The sequence below is a fragment of the Mirounga angustirostris genome, unplaced genomic scaffold (assembly GCF_029215605.1).
Source record: "Mirounga angustirostris isolate CCGP_5_RB_7025 unplaced genomic scaffold, mMirAng1.0.hap1 SCAF_13, whole genome shotgun sequence".
In the NCBI taxonomy this organism is placed as follows: Eukaryota; Metazoa; Chordata; class Mammalia; order Carnivora; family Phocidae; genus Mirounga; species Mirounga angustirostris.
In genome coordinates this window covers 91,050,461-91,063,290 of record NW_026991721.1, presented here as the reverse complement: position 1 = coordinate 91,063,290, position 12,830 = coordinate 91,050,461, and the positions used below count along the sequence as shown (strand labels likewise).

The 12,830-nt window shown below is 49.4% G+C and overlaps 1 protein-coding gene across 1 annotated transcript in view; it reads left to right on the top strand.

Moving 5' to 3' along the window:
• The first annotated feature begins 8,528 nt into the window (after window positions 1–8,528).
• GRAMD1B (GRAM domain containing 1B) overlaps window positions 8,529–12,830 on the top strand; it is a 169,878-nt gene continuing 165,576 nt past the window's right edge. Inside the window, exon 1 of the mRNA XM_045894811.3 lies at window positions 8,529–9,688. Within this exon, the coding sequence (XP_045750767.2) occupies window positions 9,318–9,688 (371 nt within the window). The 5' untranslated portion in view covers window positions 8,529–9,317. The remainder of the gene's footprint in view (window positions 9,689–12,830) is intronic.

The following is a 12,830-nucleotide window of genomic DNA, read 5'->3' as shown; positions in this document are numbered from 1 at the left end:
TGGTCCAGAGTGTCAGCAATTTAGAAGAAGAGTAGGGGGGAACGCAAGCCCAGGGGACGCCTGTCACTAGGGACAGCTTGAGGGCAGAGTACAGCCAGGGAAGCCAACGGGCTATTCCTGAAAAGTGGGAACATCGGATGGACAGCGTGACTTTCACGAAGACAAGAGCTCACAATAAACGAAGAATTTTACAGGAATTAATTATTTACAGTTACTCCCTCCTGATGCATTCCTTGCAGAAAGATAGACAGCTCGGGGTGCAGGGGGAATGGTTGTCCAAAGCCAGATTACAGGGGCCGCCACTGAGAACCCTCTACTGAGCCCAGCCTTCTTCAGCTCCTTTTCTGAATCAGAACAAAACGATCCTAATTTTTTGTGTGACACAGTATGTAAAGGCTAGCATCCTCCTTCCCATCAGAACTGAGCAATCTTTACAATTTCCGCATTTGTATCTCAAGCTAATTAGTTCTTACTGTTCTCTTCAAGCCTGGAAGCAGTTTGGAGCCCAAGGCTCAAACATCCCTTCCTCTCTGGATCTTGGTTTGCTTGTCTGTAAAAGGGGGCTACTTTCTGACTTAGAGAAGGGGGAGGGGCCGACGTTCCTGTCAGAAATAAAAGCCTTCTGTGTTGCTTTAGCACTTGAAAGGTATCATTTCCTAGAGCCTTAGAGCCCCCCCCCCCGCCTTTTTTTTTTTTTTTTTTGAGTGAGTTAAGCTTCTAGGTCTTCGAGTCTGGGTCTTTGTTTGCAAAGCCGTTTATTATCTGCGAAGCTATGCCTTTTTGATATGCAATTTCAGTAAAAGTCTGTAACCTCCCTGGGCCTGTTTCCTAATATCTAGATCAGAATAAACAGTGGAGATACAGTGATGGATTAGTTCTTGGAAATCTCCTTTCCATCATTCCGGAATTTTGTGATCCTCGGGAGGTAAACTCCTTCAGGGCACAGACTTGCTTTCACGTGCCGCTGTTTTCCAGCACCTAGAACATCGTGTGCTCGTTAAACATATTTGAATGGGTGAACGAAGGAAGATTTATAGTAGATACATTCTCTTGCTCTCATCCCTCATCCAACTGAACGTTATGATCCAATTTGTTCTTTTGTAATTTCAAGAATATACCATACTCTCGGGGCGCCTGGGTAGCTCGGTTGCTTACGAGTCCCACTGTTGATTTCGGCTCAGGTCCTGGTCTCGGGGCCGTGGAATCGAGCCCTGTGTTGGGCTCATGTTCAGCACAGAGTCTGCTTGTCTTTCTCTCTCTTTCTCAAATAAATAAATAAATAAAATCTTAAAATATATATATATGCCATACTCTCTTTTACACCTCAGTGCCTTTGCACATGTGGCCTGTCCGGAAGCATACCTCCTTCCTCTACTTGGAAAAGTCATCTGCTGACCTTCAACCTTGGGTAGGCACTGTCTCCTCCATGAAGATCTCTCTGGATCAAGATCTCTCTCCTCTGGGCTCACACTGCATTGGACACATGCCTCTACTGAAGTGGAATCTCTTACCAAATTGTAGTTCTTGGATTGGTTTCCTAGTCTCCCCTCCCCTTCCAAGGTTTGAAGCAACGGAGGCCAGGGTCATCTTTGATAGGCATTCAAAAATTATTTTAGGAATAAATGAATAGTTTCACAGAAACTTTTCAGAAACCCTTCACAGTACCCAGTATTATGGTATGCTTAGAGTCTGGGCATATTAAATACTTTTTGATTGATTTGCTAGATTACCAGGTACTCCACCAAGCTTCAATTTTCTTAGCAGATACAGGCAGAACTCCATTTTAAATGGCATAATCATGGTCACGTTTTGTTCCTCTGAAACGTAACATCTACCAACAATAAAACACAAATACACACACAAATTCAAAGGAAAAAAACTCGTTATCCCTATGCTCTGAATGTCCCCCACCCCACCTCTCTCCCTGTCTCTGTCTCTCACAAACACACACTGCTTTTCACAATCCAGCTGCAGGTCTTAGAAGAGTGTTTAACACAGTAGATGCTCAATGACTATTTAAAAATGAATAGATGTCAGGGCACCTAGGTGACTCAGTCAGTTAGGCAGGTGTCCGACTCTTGATTTTGGCTCAGGTCAGGATCTCAGGGTCGTGGGATCGAGCCCTGCCTCGGGCTCCCTGATCAGCGCAGAGTCTGCTGGAGATTCTCTCTCCCCTCTCCCTCTGCCCCTCTCTCTGCTTGCCCTTGCTCTCTCTCTCTCAAAAAAAAAAAAATTAATAAAATCTTTTAAAAAATAAATAGAGGGACGCCTGGGTGGCTCAGTTGGTTGGGTATCTGCCTTTGGCTCAGGTCACGATCCCAGGGTCCTGGGATCGAGTCCCACATCGGGCTCCCTGCTCAGTGGGGAGCCTGCTTCTCTGTCTGCCTGACGCTCCCCCTGCTTGTGCTTGCTCGCTCTCTCTCTCTCTCTCTCTGACAAATGAATAAATAAAATCTTTTAAAAAAAATAAATAAATGTACTTTCTTCACTGCCTAATTTCTGGAAGAAGTGGTGTAACCTTGCAGCCTCCATTTATTCCTTCTCTGCTTACTCTTGAACTTCTGACAATAGCCTTTCTTTTCTTGCCACTCTACTGCAGATGTTCTCTTGGAGGTCACCGGTGACCCAGTTACAAAATCTAATGGAATTATCTCCATCTTCCTTCTGCCTGGCTTCATTATGATGTTTGGCATCATTTATCTTTCTCAAACGTGGCGTAATTGAAAAAGCATGAGTTTTAAAGTAGAGCAAGCCTAGCTAAAATGTGTGCCCGTCTTCCGCTTGCTGGCTGTGTGAACTTGGGCAAGTCACTTTTTAAAATCTCCCCTCATCCTAAAAACGGAGTTTCGATGTCTATGTCTCAGGGTGGCTGGGAGGGGTAGATGGGATTTTGTGTGTGAACACTTAGCCCAGTGCCTGGCTTGCAGTAGGCATTCAGTAAACGTTGGCTCCTTTCCTCTCCAGACTTCCGAATCATCCCTCATTCTTGGTTTTCTTCCAATCTAGGTCTCTGAATAGATCTTCGAGGGCCTTTCTTTTCCTTGCCCACCTCTTCTTATTCCACATTTTTCTCCTGTCCTATTTCAGATGTTTTCCCATCTTTTACCTGAACGACTTGCCGTGCATATAGTCAATATTCTGAAAATATGGAATACTGAATCATAGTCTCCCGATTGGCTTCTCTGTATCCCATATTTTGCTCCTCCAGTATGTATTTCCCAGTCACTAGAATTGATGTTCCTCAAATACAGTTTGATAATATCACTCCCCCCCAAAAAAAACTTGAATAGCATCTCTTTATTTAAAGAATAAAATCTAAACATTGAACACTTACCAATCTGAGTCTTGTTTGTCCTCATCTCCTCTATGTCCTTCCATATGCCCTGACTTATCTCTCCCTATTTTCAAAAACCCTTCATGAGTTTTGACTCCTCAGTGCCTTTACTACAACTCTTTCTTTATTCCATAATGCCCTATTCTTCTTTCCTATTGGAATTCATACTTTGTCTCAAGTACCAATTCCTCCACAGAGCCTGCCTCAACCACCTCTTTCCCTCTAGTTAAAATTTGTCAACCAGTGTTCCCACTCACACCTTGTTTGTACTTATATTTTGCACTAAATTAATTTGGCCTTGCTCTGCACAAGCCATGTCTTATTTGTCTTGCTGTATTCCTAGCAATTAGTAAGGAACCTCACACAGTCCTCTAGCTTAACAAGTACCTGTACAGTTAAACTGAGTTGAAAGTCAACACAAATAGTCATGCTTCCTCACAAGGGTTTTATAAGGGACTTAATTCAGCATAACAAAGACTAACATTTATAGACCGCTTATGATGTGCCAAGCACTAAGTGTCCTATATTGCTCGAATGCTCACAACAACCCAGGAGGGAGATGCTATCAATTACCTTGATTTTACAGGTGAGGAAGCCGAGACGGAGAAATTAAGTAACCTGCCCCCAAAACAAACAGCTAGTAAGTGGTGGAAAGGGGTCTAAAGCTCAGATAGCATGCCTTGGGCCTCTGCATTTAATCACTAGGTTATATTTGGCCAATAGTATTTGGTGCTTCCAAGGAAAGCAGCGGAATACCCAGATCATGCCACTTGCAAGGACAGGAAGGAGACAGATAGGGTGACGTCAGGAAGTTTCTTCCGGCCTAGGTTTACATAAAGACTGTCCTTGTAAGGCTTAGAGGACAAGAGATGATGTCTATCTGTGCCTTGGTATCCTGGTGTCAAGAACACAGGGCAGCAAAATGCCATTGTGCAAAATATTCTTCCTTGACTCCTAAGCCTTCTGATGAGCAATTAAACCAGGGAGGCTTATCTGGGGACAGTCCTTCTCCTGAGGTGACGTCATTGTTCACCCTGGCTCCTGCCAAAGGCTAGCGGAAGCGCTCTGTGCATTCCCCATGGCTGAGAGGCCTCGCCAGCGCTCTGCCCTAGGGAACTGAGACTCCATACAAGTCTCGTGACATTTTCTTCCTTTCCTCAAAAGGAGATGCTGGACATGGTGGCTGGCCAACTGTGGTTTTATTTAGATTGAGTTCAGCCAGCATGCTCTGCCCTCCCCTGACCACACAGATCCCATGCGGTCTCCTCTGACTTCTTCAGTAGCTCCCACCTTCACGGGGAAATGAGGTAGGAATTAGTAAAAGGAACAGAACTGAGATACCAAGAAGGGTGGAAGCCTGTTCTTTCCAGTCCTTTCTCTTGCTCCCATCTCCCCATTCCCGGCTCCTTGTCCCATCATCACCCTAGTGATTACTCCCTGATTTCCTATTTCACCACGTAAGATATTAAAGCTGTTTGTAGGTTTCAGGGAGGTGTTTAGTATCCAGTTCAAAATGCCTGGCGCCAGACATGCATCAGTTCAAATGGACTTTGTTTTATGCTTTTTTAAAAAGAGAGGGAATCTGGGGCCTCACAGACCCCTGGTGATGGGGTGGGGACTGGGCCTTTAAGACATCATCTCTTTCCTGCTACTGTCACTCACTGAGATCCAGTTACCTTTAAAGACGTTCAGAGAAAGCCATTCTATCCATCCTTGGTCATACATTCCAGTCCCTAACTGGATTTAGCCTCAACAGATGATTATCATCCAACCTGAATCCCCCACACAGAGCCCTACACTCACTTCCTCTTTTGCTCAGCAACAGAAGGAGAGCTAGAGAGGAAGGTCTGCCATCCTTCACTTTGTATTGGAAGATCGGTAATAACTGCGCCGCAGTATCCTTCACATTTCTGTCAGATTTACAGCTTCTCTGGTAGTAATAAAGTCCACTCCCTGTAGGCCTGCTGCCTGCTTTTTTCCCTTGTGCGTGGGCGAGCCCTTGGGTGCGCTTGTTCTCATGTGCAGGAGACAGACTCCACGTCCCAAGCTTGAGGGCGAGGACATTCTGGCTTTTGGCAGGAGTGTTGCCACCGAGTTGCCTGTCCAGTCCTGCCTCGGCTCTTGCGAGGTGCCTGTCCTTGGCATCCCTGGGGCAGGTGGGATGGGAGGGGTCCGTGGGGGCCTGCCCCTTGTACCTCATACTCACTTGGATGTGCACCCAGGAGAAATCTAACTTCACAGCTAGTATTTTTCACTTAGGCTCCCTCCTGAAGTTTTGGCTGCAAACTGGACTATAGTTAGTGGGTCTGCAGAAGTAATAGGTGTTGGGTGTCTTGTGTCTGCAAGAAAAGGGAGCCTGAACAGCTGAGCATAAACAACAGTCGCTTGGTAATATGAGCTCCTTTCATTTAAAAGTCCGAGGCCGAGGCCGGGCTGCAGGTGGGGGAAGGGAGGCCAAGTTGTTCTGGCCCGCCACCTGTCTGGGAGGCCAGAGGCCAGGGCACCTTCCCAGAGAACCGCAGAGTCTGCTGGGAGCCAAATGCAGGACAGAGCGGGGGAGGGGGAGACGGGGACTGAGATTCTGAAGTCCCCAGTGGAAACCCTGGTCCTGACCCCTTGCCACCAGATGCTTTGGGAAATTGTTTTTAAGATTTTGTGCTTCCCTTTCCCCACTTGTAAAATGACTGACGGGATCGAGTAGCTGCATATAGCTTCGGGATATTCCCAGCTGAAGCGAGGGCTGGTAGAATTCAGGTGCCACAAGGGACCTGCGGCTTTCCAGAGCTGATACATCTGGTGAGATTCCCGTGGCCTCTAAAGGGCTTCAGAAGACCTGGGTTCAAGTTCTGCCTTTGCCTTTGACCATTTTTGTTTGTTTGTTTGTTTTTATCTATGACCTTGGATAAAGTTCTACCTCACTCCTAGGTCGCTGGGAAGATAAAATATCATGTATGAAAGTCCTTTACAAAAGTGTAAAGGTTACTATACAACAAAAACACACAGGATACTGAAGAGAATCTAAGGGAGGAGAAACTGGTTCTATCCCCAACATGCTTGTTGTCTTAATAGTAAGGATGGCTCGTCGTCGAAGGGGCTTTCCTTTCTCAAAGCAGTTCCCCCTTTATCATCTCACTCGATGGTGCCATGGTAAATAAAAATCAAACAGAAACAGCTGTGGGGGGATGGGAAGATGTGTTTTGAACAGGCTTTTAGTGGGTAACGGCGTGAAGGAAAGAAGGGAGAAGGGTCTGCCCGTGGAAGGACAGTGTTGGGGGCCTTGGACAGCAAGGACAGTGTTGGGAGCCTTGAGGTCCTCTGGGTATCTGCTTCTCAGCCAAGTGAAACCATTTCAGATTTAGTTTGGAGGACGTTTTCCCTCAGGCCAGGTGAAATGTAAATGATCATTCTGAACTACTGCGGTGCCCAAGGCTTAAATGAAATCTAGGATTTTTGATTTTAGGTCCAGAATCCTATTGTGGGTGGGAAAAGCAGCTGCAGTGTGTGGGAAGAGCGAGCTTGGTGACTTGAATTCCTTTTAAGAGGCATCCACTGAAATTCAGAGTGTTGGTGATAAACTTCGAAGGGCCTGCTCCCCTTGTGGATCTCCCCCTCCCCCCATTACCCATCAAGTCGGTTAGCCCTGTGTTGTGGATCCTCACGTCTTTGTTTGCTTCTTTGCTTTGTTTTGTTTGGCTTCTTACTTCAGCAGGCCCCTCAACAGGCAGGCAATGGGAAGTTATCGGATCCCCTGCAAAGCCCTTGTCCTTGGAGGAAGTCCAAGGCAGTGAGCATCCTTGGAGGAAGTCCAAGGCAGTGAGCAACTCTGGCGCTTTGGCTTAACTCGGTATCCTGAAGTTTGGAGTTGCCTGTCTAGCGCCCTCAGCATTCCCGGGTCCTTGCCAGGCCTGACACCTGAAGGGGTTTCTCCTTTCTATGTCATGTCCGGGAGTTAAAATAGAGTGATACCAAACCACCTTTGAGTGAGCCAGTGGCCGGATGTGGAGAGTCAGAAATAAGACCAGCTGATGATCCGGGGAGTCATTTACAGGTGGGCCTGGCCTTGGCTTTTTGGCCACAGTATCTCTGTCCCAGCACAAAACTGATTTCTCTCAGTTTCCTGGCTTCTTGGACATTGATACCTTGAGCTCCCCTCCATGGGTCATTCCAGGGCATGATGAACCCATGGCCAGTTGTCATGCTTGAGGTCCTGCTGACCTGCAGGGATGGATTTTCTTGCTGTGAGTTCTTGCAAGTCTTTGGGACTGTGATTTTTCCTCAGCTTTGGGACACTAATGAAATGTTCCTGTGCCCATCACCCTGCTAGGGAAGCTGGGGTATCAGCTCTTAACTGGAAATTGGACTCCTAGAGAGGGGCAGAGAACAGGTGAGTCAACTTGTGGATTTAACGGTGCATTCTTCTGTGCTCCTCCTGGTCTGTTTGAAAGCTGCTGTCTCTACTTTGTAGAAGCAAATAGTGGAGAGGTGTATGTGCTGGGCCGGAAGGGAGGAGAAAGGACCGTACAGCTCTGCTCTAGAAGCTGGGCTGGCTTATGCTCAGTCACAATGGAGAATGCCTCAATAGTGAATCAGTTCTCGGGCCAGGCTCTTAGGGCTGTAGGTCCTTGGATCTAGGGAGGGAGTGGGTCAGCATACCTTCAGACACTGCTGGGGCTGATTCACTTTCTAGGTTCCATGACCTGGGCACATACTAGATTTTTGTGACCCAGTCCATACCCATTGCAGGTTGAAGCAGAATTGAATCATCCCCCAGGAACATAACTCCCAGGAAGTCTTTGCTGGATGCTTTGCCTTCTGGATGCTCACCCTCCAGTAACTTCATTTTGTGCTTGGGATGGGGCTATGGTATTGACGGGGTCGCTCAAGATGGAGAGGGATCATCAGTCCCTTTTCCTTACTGGTCCTGTGTGTCCTATGTCTCTCAGATCCCATTGTCTGTCCTTCCTTGGTATGTCATGTCTGCTGTCCTCAGCTTACTCCACAGGAGAACTGTTGTCACTTCTCAACTTGTCATTTTGGAAGCAGCCTCCAGGAACTTTGCTGTCGCCCTCTGACTATGCCCAGCCTTCCTGTGCCCCTACCCGCACTCCCAAATAATTCGAAGAAAGCACTTTTCTGAGAAGACATTCTGCGGAAAAGCCCCCTAGTTTTCCCCCAACCCTGTCTTGGGTGGCCTTGGGGAGTGAGGACTGAATTCCTGATTCCTCCTTCCCCCCCCCTCCCCCAAAGAAAAAGCTGGGCGTGACACTAATGAGCGCTGCCTGGCCAATCGTTGCTTTGAGAAAGTCTGGTTTGTGATCCTGTTTCATTAGGCTGACTGGAGCAGCCTCTACTCGGAGGTAGAGTCCCTCCTCCCCGAGGGATTTCGCGTACAGTTACTCTGGCTGTCGCTGCCTGTGCATGCCCTTTCTGGCCAGAAATGACCTCCCCTCCCCTCCCTCTTAGCTCTCCCCTCCTCCTTTTTTGTTTTTATCCAGTGTCTCGCTTCCTCTCTCTTTCTCTCTCCCCCCATCTTGCCTCCCGCTCTCCGCCTCCCTGCAGCGCCACGCCGGCTCCCCAGCCCGGTCGGCCGATCGCGAGCCGCTGAGAGTTTGCCGAGCCGCCCCCTGGGGCCCCGCGCCGCCGAGTCCCGCTAAGGCGAAGACGCAAGCAGGCCGGGGAGAGCGCGGAAGAAAAACCAGCGGGCGCGCCGCGGGAGCCCCAGGAGGGCGGCCGGGCGGCGGCGGGCGGCGGGCGGGGCGGGCCGGCGCCGACGGCCGGGGGGAGCGCGCACCGGAAAGTTCGGGCCCGGCGGCCTCGCGCGCGCCCGCCCGCCTCGCGGCGCTCCGGGAGAGGAACTTGTCCTCCGCGCCGCTCGAGCGGCGAGCGTTTCCCAACGGGAGCGGGCCGAGCGCGCCGCGGCCAGGGGTGGGGAGCGAGGCGGTTGGCGGAGGGCGCCGAGGGAGCGCGGCCGCCACGGGCCCCCATGCCGGCGGCCAACATGCTGGAGAACCTGCAGCCGCCCGCCCTGCAGGTGCCCGAGCCCCAGGGCGCGCCCGAGGGCCCGCTCTGGTCCAGCTCGTCGACCCCCACGCTCCGACGCCGGCGCTTCAAGACGCGCCGCACGAAGAACGTGCAGGAGCAGAGCCTGCAGGCCGGGCTGACCCGGGACCTGCCCGGCGTCCTGGCCCCGGGCAAGGAGTTCCTGCAGCTGCCGTCCATCGAGATCACGCCTTCCAGCGACGAGGACACCCCGTGGTCCAACTGCTCCACACCCAGCGCTTCTCCGCGCCGAAAGCGCTTCCTCCTCCGCAAGTGGCTCAGGGTGAGGGAGCGGAAGGAGTGCAGTGAAAGCAGGTACGTCCCTGCGCAGCCCCCCTGCCGGCTTCCCTTTCCCCTCTCCTGCCCTCCCCGGGGGCGTCCTGGCCGAGACCTCGGGAAGGAAAGCGGGGGGGAGGAGGGGGCCCTCGCCAGAGTGGGCTTCGGCACCTCTGCGCCCCGCTCGAGGGCCGGGGGTACTTCGGCTTCCACGCGTGTCGCCCTCTTCCCCAAGCCGGGGCCGGGGGGCCTGCGACTTTCTCCTGTGTCACACACCTGCGTAGGGCTTCCCGCCGCATTCCATCTCATTCCATCCTCATAGCAAAATGCATAATAAAACCATGGCAGCTAATATCTGTTGAGTCCTTATCATTAACAGTGAGCACGACATATCGCGAAAACTCTTGAGTTAGGTACTGCTGTTATTTCCACTTAAGACATGGAGGTAACAGAAGGTGAGAGAGGTTAAGGGGCGCCTCCACTTAGGCTCATATTGCTGAATTCCATTTCAATTTTTATGTTATTTTGGCCACACCTGCTTGCTTTTCCTAGCCCACATGTGTAGAGGACGTGCTGGAGTTTGCATGTTGAGTACTCGATTCACATTTCCTACTACAAGAGTCTTCAGACGTCTAGAGCTGCTCTGCCCCACTCTGGTTTGTGCCGGCTACTTTTTTGCCCGGGTTAGTGTGGCATCTGAGTAATGGGAGAAGTTCACTTTGTCCTATCGCTCAGTGTAGAAAACCATAGGGCAGCTCCATAGAGCCTTGGCTAGGAGGTGTGTTGGAGCCAAGCCCACCGCCTGATTGGCGGGGAGAGGGATCCTCACTGACTCTTCGATACCATGGACTCTGCTCGTTTACTTTTAGACGCTAGGGTCCTGTCTCTTAATATTTTTTTTTTTTAAGATTTTATTTATTTGCGTGAGAGAGAACGAGAGACAGAGGAGAGGGAGGAGGGTCAGAGGGAGAAGCTGACTCCCCGCTGAGCAGGGAGCCCGATGCGGGACTCGATCCCGGGACTCCAGGATCATGACCTGAGCCGAAGGCAGTCGCTTAACCAACTGAGCCACCCAGGCACCCGGGTCCTGTCTCTTAACAGAGGTTTGTTGCCTGGTGTAAGACAGCTGAAGGATTGGCCAGGACTCCTCCTCCCAGGCTGTTCACAACAATCACAGTTTGTCAGTTTCGTTCACTTCAGTTCAACAAGTATTTATTGAATGTTCTCCTGAACTCAGTCTGGTACCAGCTAATGTTGATGGGGTCCTGGGCAGAGAGGAGGAAGGGCTGGGTAGAAAAGGGGATGCCAACTTTGAGAAGGAGAGTGGGCGGAGACTTGTACAAGCAATTAAGACATGTAAGTTTCACTCCTATGGAGGAGGTGGAACCATGGGAAGACCAAGATTTCTGGAAGGGAGAGGCTCAAACTGTGACAAATACAGACGGGTGGTAGAAAACAGCAGGAAAAGTATGAGGTCAGGGGCATGAGATCAAGAAAGGGGAACAATATGGACAAAGGCAAAAGAAGCAAGGTGGTGGCACCAGGCTAGCTCATTTGGAAGAGCCTGCCGCTCTTGATCTCTTTGGGGTCATGGGTTTGAGCATTACTAAAAAATAAATAAATAAATAGATAATAATAATAAAAAAAAACTTTAGAAGAAGAAAGAAGTAGGGAGAACCTTGTGTCTTTGAGGGGACACTGAAGAATCAGTGGGGTTATGCTAAGCTTTCCAGGATCTCTTTTCTGTGGACTGGAAATGGTTATCCTTAAAGAGCTTTTTGTGGACCTGAGGATAACAATTCTTTCTGTCTGGTACCTCATCCTGCTGCCTTTTCCACAGAGTAGAGGGAAGAGGGGCAAGCTTGGTGGGGACTAATCTTCTTCTTCTTCTTCCTCCTCCTCTTTTTTTTTTTAAAGTAATCTCTATGCCCAATGTGGGGCTTGAAGTCACAACCCCACTCTACCACCTGAGCCAGCCAGGAGCTAATCTTGAATGAAAATAGTTCATCACAGTTTGTCAGCTTTCCCCTCGAATGTGAGAGACCCTAATAGAGACCCCATTTTGGTTTTGGGATTTGCCATGCATATGGAGGACAAAATATGGGGGAAAGAGTCTTGCATTGGGTGAGGATGGAGGTGGATTTGGTTGGAATTAAGGAAGGCTTTCTTGGTTTTGAGAGTTGTCTAAAGGTGCTGTGGAATCTTCAGTATTCTTAAAATCAGGCAGGATTTTCACCTTGTAGGTGTAGATGAAGGCAGGTCTTTTAAATGATGGCTTGCTGGATTAGAAGAATATACGTGTATGTGTAGAATAAAGGCAGACTCTGAATTCAAACCTAAATTGGTCTGACTCAGATCTCTACTCTTAACCACTGTTACACTGTCTCCTGTTGGAATCTCTCTGGATCTTGGCAAAGACAAAACCCCATCATGTGTAGGTCTTAGAAATGGAAGGCTCCTTGGAGAGAAAAGAAGCAATCAAGTGAGTAGAAGCTTGTGGATGCCCAGCAAGCTACCCTGAGAAAGAGTTGGCTTTTGAGGACAGTAGAGCAAAAAGAATATTGGACTTGAAGCCAGGAGATTTCGGTTTATTATTATTATTTTTTTAATTTTTAAAGATTTTATCTAAGAGAGAGTGAGAGAGCATGAGTGGGGAAGAGGGTCTGGGAGAGAGAGAAGCAGGCTCCCCACTGAGCAGGGACCCCCCCCCCCCCGATGCAGGGGCTCCATCCCAGGACCCTGGGATCATGACTGGAGCCAGAGGCAGACTCTTAACCGATTGAGCCACCCAGGCACCCCCAGGAGATTTCAGTTTAAATTTCAGTTCTGTCATTTAGTAGGTGTGGGACCTTGGATACCCCACTTCGTTCACCTCTCTGTGTGTCTCACCTTCTCCATCCATGGAGGTGGAAATGTGTCTCAGGAGTAATACTCGTGAAAATGTTTCCTACACATGAAAGTGCTGTGTCAGGGTGAAGGATTATTGTCAGTATTCTGTGAGTATCTTGCGTGGAGTGGATGTACGCTTGAGAGTATGAGCTCACACACTCAAGTGTCCTGGAGCAGCACCTGGGACTCCTCACACCTGATGGGATTGGAACATTGCTCTGCTCTGGCCTGGTTTAGCCAGGGGGGATTAGCACACCAGGCCCTGTGTGATATCCATCCTCTTCACATTGCC